Source organism: Centroberyx gerrardi, chromosome 12, assembly GCF_048128805.1.
Source record: "Centroberyx gerrardi isolate f3 chromosome 12, fCenGer3.hap1.cur.20231027, whole genome shotgun sequence".
Taxonomy (NCBI): Eukaryota; Metazoa; Chordata; class Actinopteri; order Beryciformes; family Berycidae; genus Centroberyx; species Centroberyx gerrardi.
Genome location: NC_136008.1, coordinates 20726564 through 20743296, shown reverse-complemented (window position 1 = coordinate 20743296; position 16733 = coordinate 20726564). Strand labels below are relative to the sequence as shown.

At 44.0% G+C, this 16733-nt stretch overlaps 1 protein-coding gene across 2 annotated transcripts in view; it reads right to left on the bottom strand.

Annotated features, from left to right (window-relative positions):
- The window catches only part of bckdhb (branched chain keto acid dehydrogenase E1 subunit beta), a 56844-nt gene that overhangs the window by 8941 nt on the left and 31170 nt on the right, over positions 1–16733 (bottom strand). For both annotated transcript variants that reach the window (XM_071902409.1, XM_071902410.2), the window contains exon 9: positions 3233–3319. In XM_071902409.1, the coding sequence (XP_071758510.1) occupies positions 3233–3319 (87 nt within the window). The remainder of the gene's footprint in view (positions 1–3232; positions 3320–16733) is intronic.

The following is a 16733-nucleotide window of genomic DNA, read 5'->3' as shown; positions in this document are numbered from 1 at the left end:
GACTTCTTACATAAACGCCATCCTTTGAAGGCAATTTAGTGTATCGCCTGACAGAGAGAGACATGGGGAGACAGACATGGTTTTACAGCGGAGCACAACGCCCCGGGAAACATCAGGCCGACTCTGCCTCCCATTCAAACAAGACTGACAGGCAACTAGTGCTCTGGTTCTGATTCGGAAGGCATTTATGGAAGAAAACACAAGCCTTCATTCCTCGACCAACACCAACCGGGCCGGAATGGAGTCAGTAGTCTTTGAAGCGTGTCCCAAAACAGTACCACAACTCAGCGGTAAGTGCTGGGTTGTAGTTGGATGCTGGATTCTCCTTGATTCGGATTACACACAAATAGCAGAAAGCACTAGAAGTGGAACTAGAATCAGGCAATTCAAGTGTCTCAGAAAACTGTGGTGGGTCTTCAGGGAAGGCTGCATGATTGACTGTAGCGTGATCTATGGTTGTGTGATTGCAGGGGGAAGATGGGGCATGAACTGTAGACAAGACTACTTGAGAAGGCACAGCTTGAACTACTAAACTACCATCTTTAGTAATGGTAGCCTACATGCAGGCATCTGTGATCTGCAGTTGTCTGCCTAAGCAGGCAAGAGTTCTCTTAGAACACCACATGTTAACAGTCAATATGATGCAGTATTTCACTCTTGATAAAAACAAAAACTGATGGCCAAGCAGTCTTTTTCTCCAAAACAAAAAACGGACATGCCAAAGTTTTTCCCAATCTGAAAAAACTATAGGCGAGGTTGGAGAGTAGTTAGTAGAGTTTAGGAAAGAAGGATGATTCACCAGTTCTCTCTGTGCATCCCTGAGGTCCATTAAAGCATTGTCTTTAGCCCCATCTCACTCTGCCCCTATCCAGTCAGCAGCGAGACACTCAGCAAGAGGCCAGCCAATGACACATTATCAAACCATGAGAGCTGAAGCCAAATGCTGACGATGGAAACTTGCCAAACCCTACCAAACTCCCTGCTGTTTTTAATACAAAAGGGAAAATCTAATCCATAAATGGATCTTTCTGTAAGGCCCCAGAGGCCTGAGGTGGATAGGCTAGGCCTAATAGTCCCTTAGTTGAAGCCTCTCTATCCAGAAATAATAGACAAAAGTTTAAATGGTGCTCTCAGACAACAGTGGCTAGACTATACAAGCTATATTGTCAACCAGTCTCCTATTGTCAACCTTTGTCCCTTGATTTTGAGCCCTGGAGGACTGTAAAGAATTCCAGGGCTGCACTAGTCAGCAGGAAGGAGTATAACAGGTCAAGACCTTTATTGTCCACACTTCTGTTGTTGCTCTGGGCCACTCTTACTCTTTCGTCTTGAGACCCAAGTGCATTTCATATATTATTGTTGTTATTGTAGCTGCTCAGCACCTTTCCGCTAAAAGCCCTATTTTTAGCGGCTTTTCCGTTCCATCCCATTATCAGAGCCCGAGCCTACACCACATCCCCGTTATTTCCGGGTGAGTCACCGTGGTTGCGACCTCGCTGCCGCTCTGCCATCTGGACAGGGGGTAAGTATGTATTATGTTTCCTGGGTTACCTAGCTGTGTGAGTGTATGTCCTGCTCCGAGGTGGAGGACAACATGCCATGAGCTCACTGAATACACCTGGACATGCTACTGTGAGTACATGGAGTACAAGTACTTTCCAACTTTTAACAGGCAAAAGCCTGATAAGGGACAAAACTTCCTGTAACTGGTAGCCTTTATCAGCTTCAAAGACTTATCCAAGGCCAAAGTATTCCACAACATGAATAGAAGCCTTTAGGTCAGGTTGTGTACTTTTAAAATATAAAAATCAACCATCCTAAAGCATTCTTTCCAACAAAACCTTCCCACTTGCCTAAAGTGAGGCCATGTGAAAACTGCAGATCATGGCAATCAGGGAATGCACCAACAACTTACATCACCCGCACACAATGTGAAAACATGGAAACATGGACACGAAGAGGATGACTCACCGGCCATTTAAGCCCTCAGTGAGAGAGGGAGAGAACAACAGTTGACTGACAGAAAATCAGGAGAGGATGGACTGTTTTTACAGCTTCATCAATGAGCTCACACACACTCACAGGGAAACCACTCGAAGTAACGCATACCCTACATACCATTAGCCCGATGCCTTTTGAGGAGTCGGGCGGGAGAGGGAGAGCTGCTGACGTTGTTGACACCCGAATCGCTCATTGAGAGGAGAGTGGGACTCACTCACTGCTAAGAGCCTCACAGAGGGAGAACACGTCACACATACTTAAGATCATCGTCTCACCATCCCAAATATAGACTTCATTAGGATGATAGGGAAGAAGAAAGGGGAACACCTAAACTTTCATTTAGTCACGGATCACGTTTAGCTCAGAATTTCTTATCACCCGTCTCTGGCACTGCATGCCTTGGTTACAGTGTCCAGGCCTTATGCATGGCCAGCAACAAGCAATACTTCATAAGCCTTATATGGGTAGTTAGACCCTCTGTGTCACCGATTCCAGATGAGTACACTGCCAAGACACCCTCTGTGTGCAGCATTGTAGATCATTGTTGAGAATGAAGCTGCTCCTCTATAAAATCTACTTACTCCTCCAGGCCTCAAAGGTATACAATACAATCCAGTTATACACTACAATACAGTCGTATACTGTAGATCAGGGGTTCTCAAAAGTTTTCATACCACAAACCACCAACTACGGACCCCAATTGCTAAGATTTTACCCCACAGATTGGGATAATTTCTAGTGAATTAAATTATAGTGAAATTAAAGTATTCCTCGTTTTGCTGGGGACCTCCTAGAATCTCCAACAAGGACACCGGGGGGTCCCCAGACCACACTTTGAAAACCACTGCTATAGATGCCTGTAGACTGGCAGATGTGTCAGTGCTTCTTAGGGTGTAGCTTATCACCTCTGTAGCTCTGGGCTGTTTACTGAAAGACATGGGCTATCTCTGTTTTATTACAAATTAAGATTATTATTGACTAAGCCATTGCAGCCCATCAAGGCCCATGCCTCTCTCCACCACTTCACATTCCTGAGGGGCTACAGATTCCAATAAAATGCTACCCAGTAGGTTTTCCCATGGGCATATACAAGCAAACACACAGTACACAGACAAATACACCTATACAACTTGTCAATCATGATATCACATGTTCAACTTGCCAATCAATACTAACATACACACACATCCTATCCACCAGGCGCATGAATACACAGAGTGCAAACACTCACCTGTACTGTAGAGCTGATTTCAGCAGCAAACCCTCCAGTGACTGGTGCCTCATGACTGATGACCAAGCGTCCGGTTTTCACCACTGACTGAAAAACACAGAAACATACTGATAATTACAATCGGTCCAGCATTCTGTTCAGTGGTTATTGTCAAGTATTTGGCTCACTCGCTGTGTCAAACCAGGGGTGTCTCTGAAAGACACGCGGCGCACATCACCTGCAAAATGAAAATAAAGGAAGTCGGAGCTTCCTTGTGCATCAGATAACAGATTTAATGGTGTTAGGTGCATGGATTGCAAAGATCAATAAATGTGGCAAAACAAAATATCGATAAACTATGCATCATCTTCAGATTCAGAGCCCAAATTCATTCCTCCAAAATTACTTTACATTTATTCACAATATGTTTACACTAGATCATCCCATCATATTGTTGCATGTATTGGTGGGTCTGCATGCATGTATGAAATGCATCAATAATAAAGAGGGGTATGAAACTAAACATCTCCAGCCAGCATGATAATTACAGGTGGACTGTGTGTCTTGTCTGTGTGCATGTATGATTGATGTGTATGAGAATGTGTGTATACAGAGGTGAAAGGTAAAGTAGTGGAGGTGCCTCTGGTGAGGCCATCTGTGGGCCGGGAGAAGGGCGTTACCAAGTCAGGGCGGTTCACATGCTGCCCGCTGTGGTACGCTATATCGGCTAACTACCCTCAGGCTGTATGTGTGTCTGGCTGCGCATACGCTCTATTTGTGTGTGTGTCCGTGCGTGTATAAAACGCATGTCACACACTAGTAAGAGCTGGAGGTCTGATTTAGGCTGGTACGCAGGGCCAGCGGGACAATCATGGACATTAGAGGTCTCAGCCTCCCAGGCATTTGCATTTGGGTTTTCTATAACCCGGCATTACTGCAGGAGGATGCCTCTGCTCCACCCGTTATCTACCACAGCATAAAACCAATACTATACTATAATCTCATCCACTCGCCACTGGTCCAGACCAAGGCTATGTCTGTTCCCTTCTTTGCAACTTCAGCAAACCTTTCTCCTCCTCTATTCATTTGTTGTATTTCTTTTTTAATCCAGCAATAAATTGTTTATACACTATATTGCAACTTATGTTGAGTAACAACAGAAGAACAAGTCAACTCTGAATGAATACCAATACTGATTTGTTTGTTGTTGCCTAAATGATCTATTTTGCTATGGCAAAGTTTCAATAGGGCATAAAAACAGATGCCTAGGCTGAGCTGAGTGAGGGAAGTGGAATCCCTGGTCCATATTTTGGAAGGAGAGTGGAGTTTCCACTGCAATAATGGGACTACTCAAAGCACTCTTCATTTAAAGACATAGGGTGAATATCACCTGCCTCCCCCCTTGCCTCAAAGCCACAAGCCAAACAGCACATGGCCAACGCATCTAAATAACCCCTGAAAATATGCAACACACAGCCATATGGTGCTGCAAATTAGGCCTGACATTTGTACCCAAGAGGACCACATAGCATCAAACACAGGAGCGTTCTGGGGCATCATGCTGATGCTAAAGAGGCAAATGTTTACATTGCTGAGGTCCTTGGTTTGGCTGTGAAGCACGAACTGACTCTGGCAGACTGTACCACACACTAATATGGGAGCTGACTGAAAGAGTCAGCAGTGTGTGACTCTGAGACACTAATACTTGATTCGATGCCAGCGGGCCTCTTCCTGGTGGGGCACACTGGAAGGGATTGTATTGTATGCCGAGCTATTTAGAAGCTGGAATGCAAAGGATTTTAAGAGTTGTGAATTCAACAACATTAGTGTAGCAAAACAAAATTGAATGCTCATGTCAATTCACTGAGCCTGAATAGCTATCATTAAACAGCTGAGGTGAATGAGTTCAATTTGCACAAATCAGTGATCATATGACACCATCTTCAGGAATGTGGAAGTTTATAACAACATGGGAAGATAATAACAACACCCGGCAAGCTGCACAGTGAGGAGGAATCAAGCGAGGGGTTGAGACTGGGGCGATGTCTTGATATGACACGTTGCTGTTAAGTTCGCCTTAGCGAGATGACTCATACAGGTCCGACGAACAAACAGCACCGCCGCCCTGATGCTGAACCCATTCCTCATCTTACGCACAGTTCCTCCATACACACACACACAGAATGTGTTTACATAACTGTTTGAGTTCACCCTGTGACACCAGCATTGCCTCTACCTCCCTCTACAGAAACCAACCAACCAGGAGGGGAGACCCATCATCATACTCGCTGCATCGGGAGCACATTCTTCAGATGCTTTTGACACAAAAGGAGCCTGCCACTGTTATTACAATATCGTGGGATAGAATTTTGGACCCCGGGGGCCGGGGGAAACTCGCGACCCAGTTAGGAGACCCACTCCACAAGCCTGCTGCTTTAACAGAAGCGACAGTCATTGGGAAAGCCTCCGCTAGCTGGCACAAGCTAATTCAGTAGGCTATTCTAGGAGTAATGCGGCATGCCAGTGCCTAATATGACAATATGTTTGAAAAATGGCAAAATGCGGTAATGTCTGGGAACACACATGGGCACTGGGTACATTGGTACAGTAGGTAATGCACTTTGAATGCCGAGTTGAGCTGCCATTTAGTCATAGAGGAGGAAGAAAAAAACAAATAAAAGTACGCACACCGTTAAATTAAAACGATGCCATTTCCTTTCTGCACTATTGCTTCATACATAATCATACCTTATTACATTTGCCTATGAGCTGGTTTGTAATGGGCTATATAACCAGAGAGACTTGGTTTCATCCCTATGTATCCATGCTTTAGAATTATACTGCTGCATCTCCTGTGCGGTGTAAGGATGCCCAAAAAAACAGAACAGTGCACAGGAGAAAAAACACAATCAGGCAGGTTTTTGACATTTGTCTCTGCACAGATTTATCTGTGTGCTCATTTCTCTCTGTTTCAGTGTGCAGTATTCACATCTATACAAAAGGGCAAATCTAGTGGCTTCTGTTGTCAGACTGCGACCTATTCATGGCCGGCCTCAACACTAGCACTGTCCAACTCATTCAACTCATCTCGCTGCCTGGGGTCCGAAGACACACACACAGGCCTGAAAACACACACACAGTCTTTTTTTCATCTTTGACAGGACACACTGACAGCACTGTAACTTGTACGTAGTAATTGTGGCTGTAGCCTTTAACCCCGTTGTTTCCGGTGCTGGATGAACCATCCACTCTCATCGTGCGGTTTGACCCTTTTCTCAAAAGTCATCCAGTCCTCTTAATTGCCCATCATGACCAGCCTTTCATGTTGGTAAACTTGGGACTCGGGGCTCAGAAGGGAGGCAAAGCTGTTACTGTAAAGACAGTGGTGGAGCCACAGGAAGACAGAGAGCCCCCATATGAAGATTATCAGTCAGACAAATCCAAGAGGGAAAATGATATGCCTTGAGTGAGGACAGTACAAACAAACATGCAATAAATCTTTCAGTACAACCTCAGAAAGACAAAAGGCCCGCTGGCAGGGGGATCTCTTTGTTGCGATTTTACTACTTGGACACATGCCTGATGAGTTTATTACACAGTGGCTCTTGTCCTGTGTGCTTCCAACAGGCTCCTTTTAAAATGATGACCATTTTGGGACTACAAACCTAAGTAATGAGTCAAAGAGCATCTTTTCACTGAAATATAGTGAAATGAGGTTGCTTGGAGGAGGCAGTAGGCTATACACAAATGGTAAGGTGAGAGTGATGGTGGTGAGGATGGAGTGGGTAAGAGAGGGGGGGGGGAAAGAGACACTAGTGAAGAACAGAGTTAGGGATACAAATCTACAGTGAGGCTGGATCTGGAATGGGGTCTCTGAATAGGTCCTGAACGTGGGTTCAGTCTGGAATAGATCCTGGTTCAGTTCTGGTGCTGTAAGGTAAGACTATCCTGCTAGTTAGGCCAAACTGGGTTTCAAAGACAGTGGCTCAGCTTGAGGGGAAATTTCACTCTAAAGCAAAGGTTACAGGTGAATGAGTAATGGAAACTGGAATGGGGAAATGGATGGATGGAATTGGTAAAGAGAGCAAATGAGAAAGCAGTGGAGTTGCTGCATTGCTCAATTCTAGTGAACGGGAAAGCACATTTGTGGTCTGGTCTGTTGTTTTTATTTCTCTCATGATTGTTTTTCTCATTTTCACCTGGTAATTGTTATCTGGACTGCACACATCACTCTTGGACTGGGTAAGGCCTTGAGTTTGACTGAATCTGTTTCCTAGCATTGTGTCCAGCTTCTGAGAATTGCAAATGCCAACTATGCATATTTGCATGTCCTGACTGATTTCTGTAACTCAAGAGCCAACTATGCACAAATGGACATTCTGCATGTATTTGTGTACATGTGTTACCTCCATCTGTAAAGCTAATAATGTCATTAACTTGCACATTTTATGTCTGGACACATTTTTGTATGTATGTTCTCCCATCTGTACACCTGTAAATCTCTCAAATAAGATGCTGTATTTTTATGTGCTCTATTATTCTCCATGTTCCATGTATTATCTTCAGTACTCTCCATTTGTCTTACTCTTATCTATATCCTACTTGCTGCTTCTGCGATTATCTAATTTCTTCACAGGGATCATTAAAGTTTCATCTAATTTAAAGGATAATTCCGGTTATTTTCAATCTGGGCCTTATTTTCCCTTGACATTTTGCCTTGATGATGATTGATTGTGTTCAAAGTTTCGTCACTTACTTCACTGTAGAGCCTCATGTACCCCAATTGCAGGATGCGCTGCTCTCCAATACATTCTCAAGCGCCAAAGCAATCTCCAATAGGCGAACCCAAAAAGCGATTAAAATATATCCTTTCAACACAATACCACTTACACTGTAATGGGACCTGCTGACATCTGATTTTCCGATTATCCATTGCCTGGAACTTGCACATATTGCGTTATAAGAGATAGTTGGCAAGTGGGCCGTTCAAGTACTGCATTTTGTAAATACGTAAATACAAACTGCCAACTGGGAAAAAACTTTCACGTCAACCTTAGAAGTAATTATAAGTAGGATATGTGGGAAATTTTGACAGGCTCCGATATCTCTCATCTGGCGTCACGTATTGCATAAGTGTCAACACAAGCTGTAAACATAGCAGGGAATCCACTGATGTCAGCAGTTCAAAATCAAAATGATCAGTTATAGTCACACTAATACAATCAACCATACTCAGGAAAAGCGAGAAATATCTGCTGTAGTTTGTTTATGGTTGATTTTAAATTCATAAATACAAATGATTTTGGATGTGGGCGTTCCAACAAGCAAAACACATAAAGAACGCTTTCAAGCTGACACAACGAAATCCCATTATCTTCCAATATGACGTGAACGTGGACCGGCAGCCGGCAAAGTAAACAAGGACGTGTGTGACAACACTAAAAAATAAGTATCAAAGGGACTATTATAGCTGAAATGTTGTGATAATTGTTCGATGACAGCTATTTAAAAACATGTGTAACTGCAGTGTGAGTGTTACTATGTAGAAAGAGTGTGTTAATTGATTTTTGGGCTCAACTGTCAACATTACTTTGGCCGTCTGAGTGTGTATTGGAGAGCAGCTTTATTATCAGTACAAAGTGTGGTTGAGGCAATGCTTTTTCTACAAAAAAAAAAAAGTGGAATAGTGTGAACACCCTTTAATCAGCATTCCTACTTTCTGTGAGATGCTGGCTTGATGAATCCTGCTCCCTGCCTCTCTGCCCTGGCTCTGAGAGAGGAGGAGGAGGAGGTGGAGGAGGAGGGCTCCTGGTTGGTGGTGGCTGGTGGTGGCTGGGCTGGGCTGGGCGACAGCGCTGGTGGCTGCAGCTTTACTACTCATTGTGCTGCAGGGCTGTCATTAGACGGCAGAGTCGTTCCGCTGGCTACAGGGGAAATGTCATGTTTACTGCCATTCCCATACACACCCAAACGTAATGAGCGGCATGGAGCTCGTCCTCCCGCCTGCGCTCCATCCTTCCCCCTTGGAACCATCCCTTCCTCCCTCCAGCTCCCTCTCCCTCCTACCCTCCCCAACTCTGTCGTTCCTCCACGCATCCCATCCTCTCTATCTATCTCATCCTTCTCAACCGTTATCCTCCTCCCTCCATCCATCAAAGCATCCATCTATCCCACTCTCCTTTCATCAAGCCTACGCTCTCAATCACAGCGCTCCCCACTAAAGGCCCTGACCGCTGCGAGACTGGCGGCCAACAACCTGGCATGGCCTTAGAGGCTAAGGTCACAGCGGTCACTCTCCCATGGCATACATACACACACTCACACAAAAACACACGGGGGGGCCCACAAAAGCACGTGTACACACACTCAGCATACACACATATACTCGCTCAAACGCACGCACACGCTGTGCACAAACACACGCTGTGCACAAACACACGCAGAGCTTTTCATAAGCTGCTTATTCAGAACTGATTGATTTAGGTTTTATGACAGCCATAGGGAGCTAGTTTCACAGGTAGTTACCTCCTGTTGCCAATGCTGTCATGATGCTTTGACATTAAAGTGTTGCTTGAGCCAGAGGGAAGCCAGAGACACAAACGCAGACAGACAGGAAAGATCTAGACAGACAGAGCCATATTTATACAGTAGACAGTTATCATAGGGCACTAACTCATTCTAAAAGGACAGTGTACAGACTATGGGGATGAGGAGTGAATAAAAACAGTTCATACTTGCAGCTAAACAAGGCTGTGGTTTGACTGGTGCAGAAACACATCATGTGCTTTTGAATGACCCAAGTACTCAAAAAACAGAAGAAGCTGCCAAAGGGTTCATATATTTGTTGGATCTGTATTTTTATGCCGCTAAATTGGTTCAACCTTTCAAGAATAATGTAAAAATAGCAGTGATGACAAAAACAAAATCTGGCGTGCTTTTACTGTGTACGCACACACACACAGTGGACTGCCATAGCCGCGAGAGCAAGTGGCTCCCAGCCTTCCCATTCAGTACGCCTCTTCTTCCCTCAGGCCGTCCATCAAAATGCGACAGGAAGAGAAAGTTTAGTTCTGTGCCGCCAGCAAGGAGTCGTCCTCGCCGCCGGGCCCGCTGGCTTTGCTCCCTTCCGCCGACCCTGTAATTGCGCTGCCACCGCAGGGTCCTAACTCATGCGCCATCATGTGATCTCCGTGACAAATGAGAGTCGAGACGCAGCTTGACTTCTTGCTGGGGCCTTTAAAGTGGCGCTCTGCGATTAGCGAGAGGGGTGAGTGCTCGGCGAACCGGAGGCCCCGTTAAATCACAGCGCTGAGAGAGAGAGAGAGAGAGGGAGAGGGAGGAGGAAACGCAAACACTCGCTCGCTCTTTCAGTGCCATACAATCACTTACTCTCTCACGACAGAGGAAGGGAGAGAGAAAGAGTGAGAGTGAGAAAGCGAGAGAGAGAGGACGAGAGAGCACAAGAGTGAGAGAGCAAAAGAGAGAGAGGGGGAGAGAGAGAGAGAGAACAGCCTCAGCGCTGGGACCGTGGCCAAGCCATCCTCCAGAGGAGCCAGGACGCCAGGGGAGACCTCAGACAGAAATAACTCCAAACATCCCATAAAGACCCATTAAAACCAATTCAACTCAATTACACCCTGACACACACATATACACAGACATACACACTACCTTTCTGCCCTGCAACCATATTGTACCACCAACTGTGCAACAGTATGTACACACACGACTACTAAGATACACACACTCCGATGCGATGACAGCTTAGTGTGAGCATCTCACAGCCGCCACATGTATGAGCACAGACAGAAAGGCAGTAAAAACAATCAACTTTTCTTTTAAGGCCCTATAAAACGGAGAATAACATAACCGAGGGGTGGATTCTGTGCATGTAACATCCCAGCTATGTCTATAAGAGCGCAAATGGAGGCTGTAACAGGGATAACTTAGTAATAATAATAAAAAATGAATGTTAGGACTTTCTTGTAAGGAGGATTTCTATTTACAACAGGATAACCTGTATAAAATGAAGTATATAGTATTTGAAGTAAATGGAATGGAAAATTTGAGTTCACTGTGTTAAAAAAATAAAATAAAATAAATCAGGGATTCAGCTAAATGTCGACACTACAGCTGCAGTGAAGGGACGGAAGGATAACTCACAAACAAACATACCCGCCTCGAAATTCAGTAATTATTACCTCTGCCAAGTAGGTTATGTTTTCACCCCTGTTAGTTTGTCTGTCTGTCAACAGGATTCCTCAAAAACGTATGCATGGATATCCATGAAATTTTGTGGACAGTTAGGCATTGGGCCGAGGAACGACTGATTTGATTTTGGTGGTGATCCGGATCTAGGATTTGTCATTGGACGATTATCATTTTTAGCCATAACTATGAAACTAATAGAGATAGAGACTTTTAGAGAATTTAGGGATAGGAATGATGTCTGGAGAATCAGAGAAAAGTTGGATCAAGTCTGAGAAGTCTGCGCTCTCCAAGAGTACAAACTGTGATGTGTGATGGGGGAATCACACTACTGTGCACTTGCTGTAGCTGCAATTCTCTCTCTCCCCTTTTGCCGTCTGTTTGTTTTGTTGTTCTGGTTATTTGGCTGGCTCATATGGAAACACACAAACCTACCCTTGCATGCAAACACACATCTCCCACAGCATCTCTGGTTTCCCCCATCTCTCAAAACTCAGACAAATGTAAAATTTAACTGAACAATTCTGTATCCTATCATGTAGTTTCAAATCACATTGAACAAGAGCTGAATCAAATTTTATTGTCAAGTTTTCTAGTGGATCTTTCAGTGTACCATATCCTACACCATGTATGAAGACATGAATAGAAATCACCTAGCAAACACCCAATGCCTGTACAATCTTGGTGTGTCCTAGTCTGCTCAATAGCTCACTGCCCTCTCCCTTCTCAGGCCAAGAAACCTGTCTGTCATTATGATTACCAATGGCACTATAATTCCTGAGTGTGACTTTGTAAGGCCAAATAACCATCACACTGTAGACACAGAGGAGCTCACTTCACCTGGCAGAGGACAGCTCCTGGCCAAGGCCAGCAGGTCCCAAAGGAGGCTTCAGGGTACAGGATATCTGCAGGTTTCAGAAAGCCAAATTTAAGACTTTTAAAAAAAAAAAAATACTGTAAATAAATATCCGTTTTGCTACTCTCTATCGCTTTACATTTTCAGCAGCAGCAACAGCAGTTTGTTTGGAATAAATAGAAGAAGAACTGGGTAGTTAGCATGAGCAGCGATAGCCACCATGGCTGAACAAAGAAAAGAGCGCCACCTACAGAAACTCAGACTTCACGTCACAGTACTGGACACACTATTTGATTGACAGGTGATCTCTGGGAAGTGCAGTGTAAAAACACAGCAATGACCATTTAGCACCACAACTGTTGCCAAAACAGGGAAAGAAAAAACAAGGATCTTGCAGATTACCACTTTAAGACTGTCTTCGTGGTACCTGGAAATGGATTTAAGACCATTTTTAACAAAGTTCACAAAACCAGCCCATCTCCAATTGAACACAGCTAATGAAAGTTCAGGAACTACAAATGGAAAGTCTAAGAAAAGGGCCAAAATGTATTGTTAAGGGACATGAAATTCAATTGTGTTTCATACAGCAGACACAATGAAAAAAGCTAAAAAAAAAACATTCATATTGCTTTACTAACCCTGTTCTGGATTAATCTAAGCTTGGGCATGCAGCGCAAAGATCATTGCATGGTGAAAAAAATGAGACCTCTAAAAGGCTGTATTTAAGACATTTTATTACTTTTTAAGGCCTTAAATTCAGATAATTTATTTTACAACTTTACAACTATTTAAGGACCCACAGATTCCCAAGGGGGAACAGAAAATCACTGTTAGTGTCTGTGAAGCTCTTGGATGTCTGTAGCATCCTCGTGACTCTTCAGACATGCTGCCTTTTCCACTCAGGCCTGCTATCGGCCTCCAGGCTGACCTCGATGATCTCAATCTGCCCAGACCTGTGGCCAAGGCTCCTTAACTAAACCCTTCTTCTCCTCAGTGGAAAACCGACGACCCGGCCCAGCACAGCAGCAGCCCATCAGATCTAAAGTGCCTTTTGCTTTAGAGGGTTCATTCTCATAACAACATCGTCATCGCCATCCCCCTGCTGCGGGTGTAGAGTTTAGCCAACAAACGCGGTATGAAAAAACAAACAAAAAAAACCAATACTTAAGAGTAAAAGCGGGGCTTCCTTGCATCATTTAGTTTATTCGCCATCATCTCAGCACTCTGTGGTAATATATTAATCACATCTGTTTAATCTCTATGGGAGACAGGCTGCGGTGAGTGACACAGTATGTTGATCTATGGTAATGATTGTAGTGATGTTATGTTGTGTGCAAAGGTTTTAGTGTCGATGGTGTATATGATGTTTTTGCAAGGCTGCAAGGTTTTTCTAGTGTGTGCAGATGTGTGTTGCTGGTACAGAGTGGGCATCCACTCACAAACAACATCAAACAAACACAAATATCCTCCAAGGAAAACCCCTGACAGAAAAGGATAAGGATTTTTTTCAGTCTCTCGTGGATCTAGCAAACCGAAGGCTAATCTGTCTCTTTCATCGACAGAGCAACCCTATTCGATACTCACTGTGTGTCTGTCGCTCTTCTCTTAATCTCTATTGAGCGTCTATCAGAACTAGCATAAGCCTATACGCTTTTTCACCGTGTCTCTCTGTGTGGATCTAGAAAATTTAAGGCTATACTTCTCCAGCGAGTGACACAGGGAGGAATTTGAGAAATCTCCAGTGCCTAACTGAGGAATGTGAGCACTGGCTGCTGCCTGGAGGATGAATGGAAAAGAAGTCAGAGAGAGACAGAGACAAAGTGGTGGGGGGAGTTAGACGACAGAGATAGACGTTGTTACACCTTTAAGATTTCAGGAAAGAAAAACATAGGATTGATCAACCTCAAACTCTGTGAATATACCCTCCTAACCAAATAAATCACCTAAATGCCATGGGTTGAAAAGCTAGAGAACAGCATATTGCTTCTGCAGTGTCGCATTACGCCATACTTTTCACCAGCAACACCAGAAGAGAGGGAGAGGGGAGCTGGATCCACCACCGAAAACAACCATGAGTAATTTTCCACTGATATAACCACCGAAACACTGCCGCTGTATGACACATGACAGAGTTATGACATGCACATTGGCCAAAAGGCATGCATGACCCCCCCCCCCTCTCCAATCTTTATCCAACTCTCTCTCTCCCCCCTTGCTTTCCCTCTCTCCACAAAGTCCTGCTGGTTCAGTCCACAGCGCCCAGTGTTAACATTGTAATTACAGACGTGGGCTACAATAATAAGAATGCAGGGAGTGGGGCCCAAACCTCTGGCCACTTTCTTCCTGTGCCATTTTCTCCTACTTTGATTGTTTCCAGTGCCTGGTGACAGTGGGCCAAAGATATTAGGAGTGTTGTGGTGGGCCAGTAAGCAGATACAGGCTGAGACCTCTGGACTGCAAGGGAAACACAGGCACAGTCCCAGTCTGTCTGTGTGCTAATCACTAGCAGGCGGCCTGCCCCATCCCTGGCCCCGCTCCAGACCACAGATACAGATAAAGGCAGAGTCAGCTTGCCACTGGACTGGGTGTAAAATCTGGCCAGGTATCGCCAAGGCAAGGGCACTGCACTATAATGGCCCCATATGAATCCCAATAATATCTACGCTTAAGGTAATAATCTGCATCATTATCATATAAATAAATGTCTATTTTGTAAACTATCACCGATCTAACAACTAACACCTGTCAACGACAACTGAACCTATAGCCAGTTCATGAGAGTTCAGCAATGACCGTTTAGCAGCAAAGATGTGGCCAAAAAAAGAATAAACAACAAAAAAACTTAACAAGAAACTTGAGGATTGCCACTCTAAGACAAAAGATGGGGCTCTTGCCATCAGGGCTCCTAGGCTCTGGAACAGCCATTACTTCAACTTATTTTTATAGTCTTGCTTTTAATTGATGACTTCTATCCCATTATTTTTTGGCATTTTATTGTTTTGACTTATTTTCCATCTTGTGGTGCCTTATTTTTTTTCCACTTGATGGTGTTTGATTTATGATTGTTAAGGCCCTTTGTAAACAGTTAAAAAAAAATTACATTATTATTCTCATCATCATCCTCATCGTCTATTTAAAAAAAAAAAACGCTAGCTAAAGACTACCTAATATTATTAGCAAGTTACACTGCACACCTGTGGCTAAAAGTGAAATTTCACAAATGGTATCCAGAAACCTAGATGGTGACAATGCTACTTTAGCTGGTTGAGCGTATTTATGTGTCGTTACAGCACTGTCCAGGTATTTATTGGACACTCCTTTATCCTATAACCTTACTGTTATTTGAACAATATTAGTGTAAAATACAGTGAAAACAAGCAGTTCCTGGGTCGTCATCTGGAGGCCACCTGGTGGTAGCCATGATTCATTGTTCTACATCATTATCATGGTGACAAGCTCAAGGCTTATCTTTCAAATTGGGAAATGGAGCAAAAAGATTGGGCCAGCATTTTTATATTCTACAGTTGGCCTTCATGGAATTGCATAGCTCATTGGAAGGCGCAGGATGCTGCTGGAGCAAGCCCCTAATAAATTACTTTAATTTAAAAGTGATGTTGCTGACATAATGCAGGCTCCAGATTATGTGTTTGTCTGCCTTTGTTTGAAGTGATCTGAGACCTTTCCATATCTCAACTGAGGAGAGATGGATCTCTGCTAGCGGAGTGCAGTCAGTGAACAAGTTTCAAGGTTGGATTTCAGCATCCTCAGTACTGCAACAACTTAACTAAAACCTGCTGTGCCACGCTGGGCCTCAAGTCTCCTGCAAGCATGTTCACATGCAACAGTCAATCAGGATCAAGTAAGCGTGCTCAGTGGGTGTTTGCCAGCAGACTTGCTTCAACACATTTCCATATGGCCGTTCAGAGACCTGGCTCGTTTGGATGGGTTCCACACATTTTCATAACTCAACATGATCGTAGCTGAAACACTGGCCTGTTCCTTCAGGCCCCACTGGGAGAATGAGGCTACTATGAGTGAGTGGTTGATGTCAAAGTAGCCTGCTTAAGTGGCGGGATCTTGTCCAATCCTTGTAAAAATATAAATGTCTCATTTTTCTCGGCTTCTAAACAATCAAAATCCAAAATTGAATCAGTTTATTTTTTCCACTGACCGACTCATGCGGCACTCAACATGTCTCAAGTTGTGGGATGGTTAATAAGCTGACATCATCACCTTTTTTCTGCAAGTTAGCTCTTGTGAGCCGAGTAAAACTCTGTTTATTATAAAGTTTCATTATCAAAAATGCCCCTGCCAGATGCAGCAGAACAGTCCTGTGTCAAACCTAGGGAAACGGAAAAAAGGATCAGGATTAGTGTCTAACAGTCCCTGGTGTTGCCATAAGGCAAACAGAAAGCCGACTGAACCACAGCATCCTAACAGAACCAGAACATATTGATA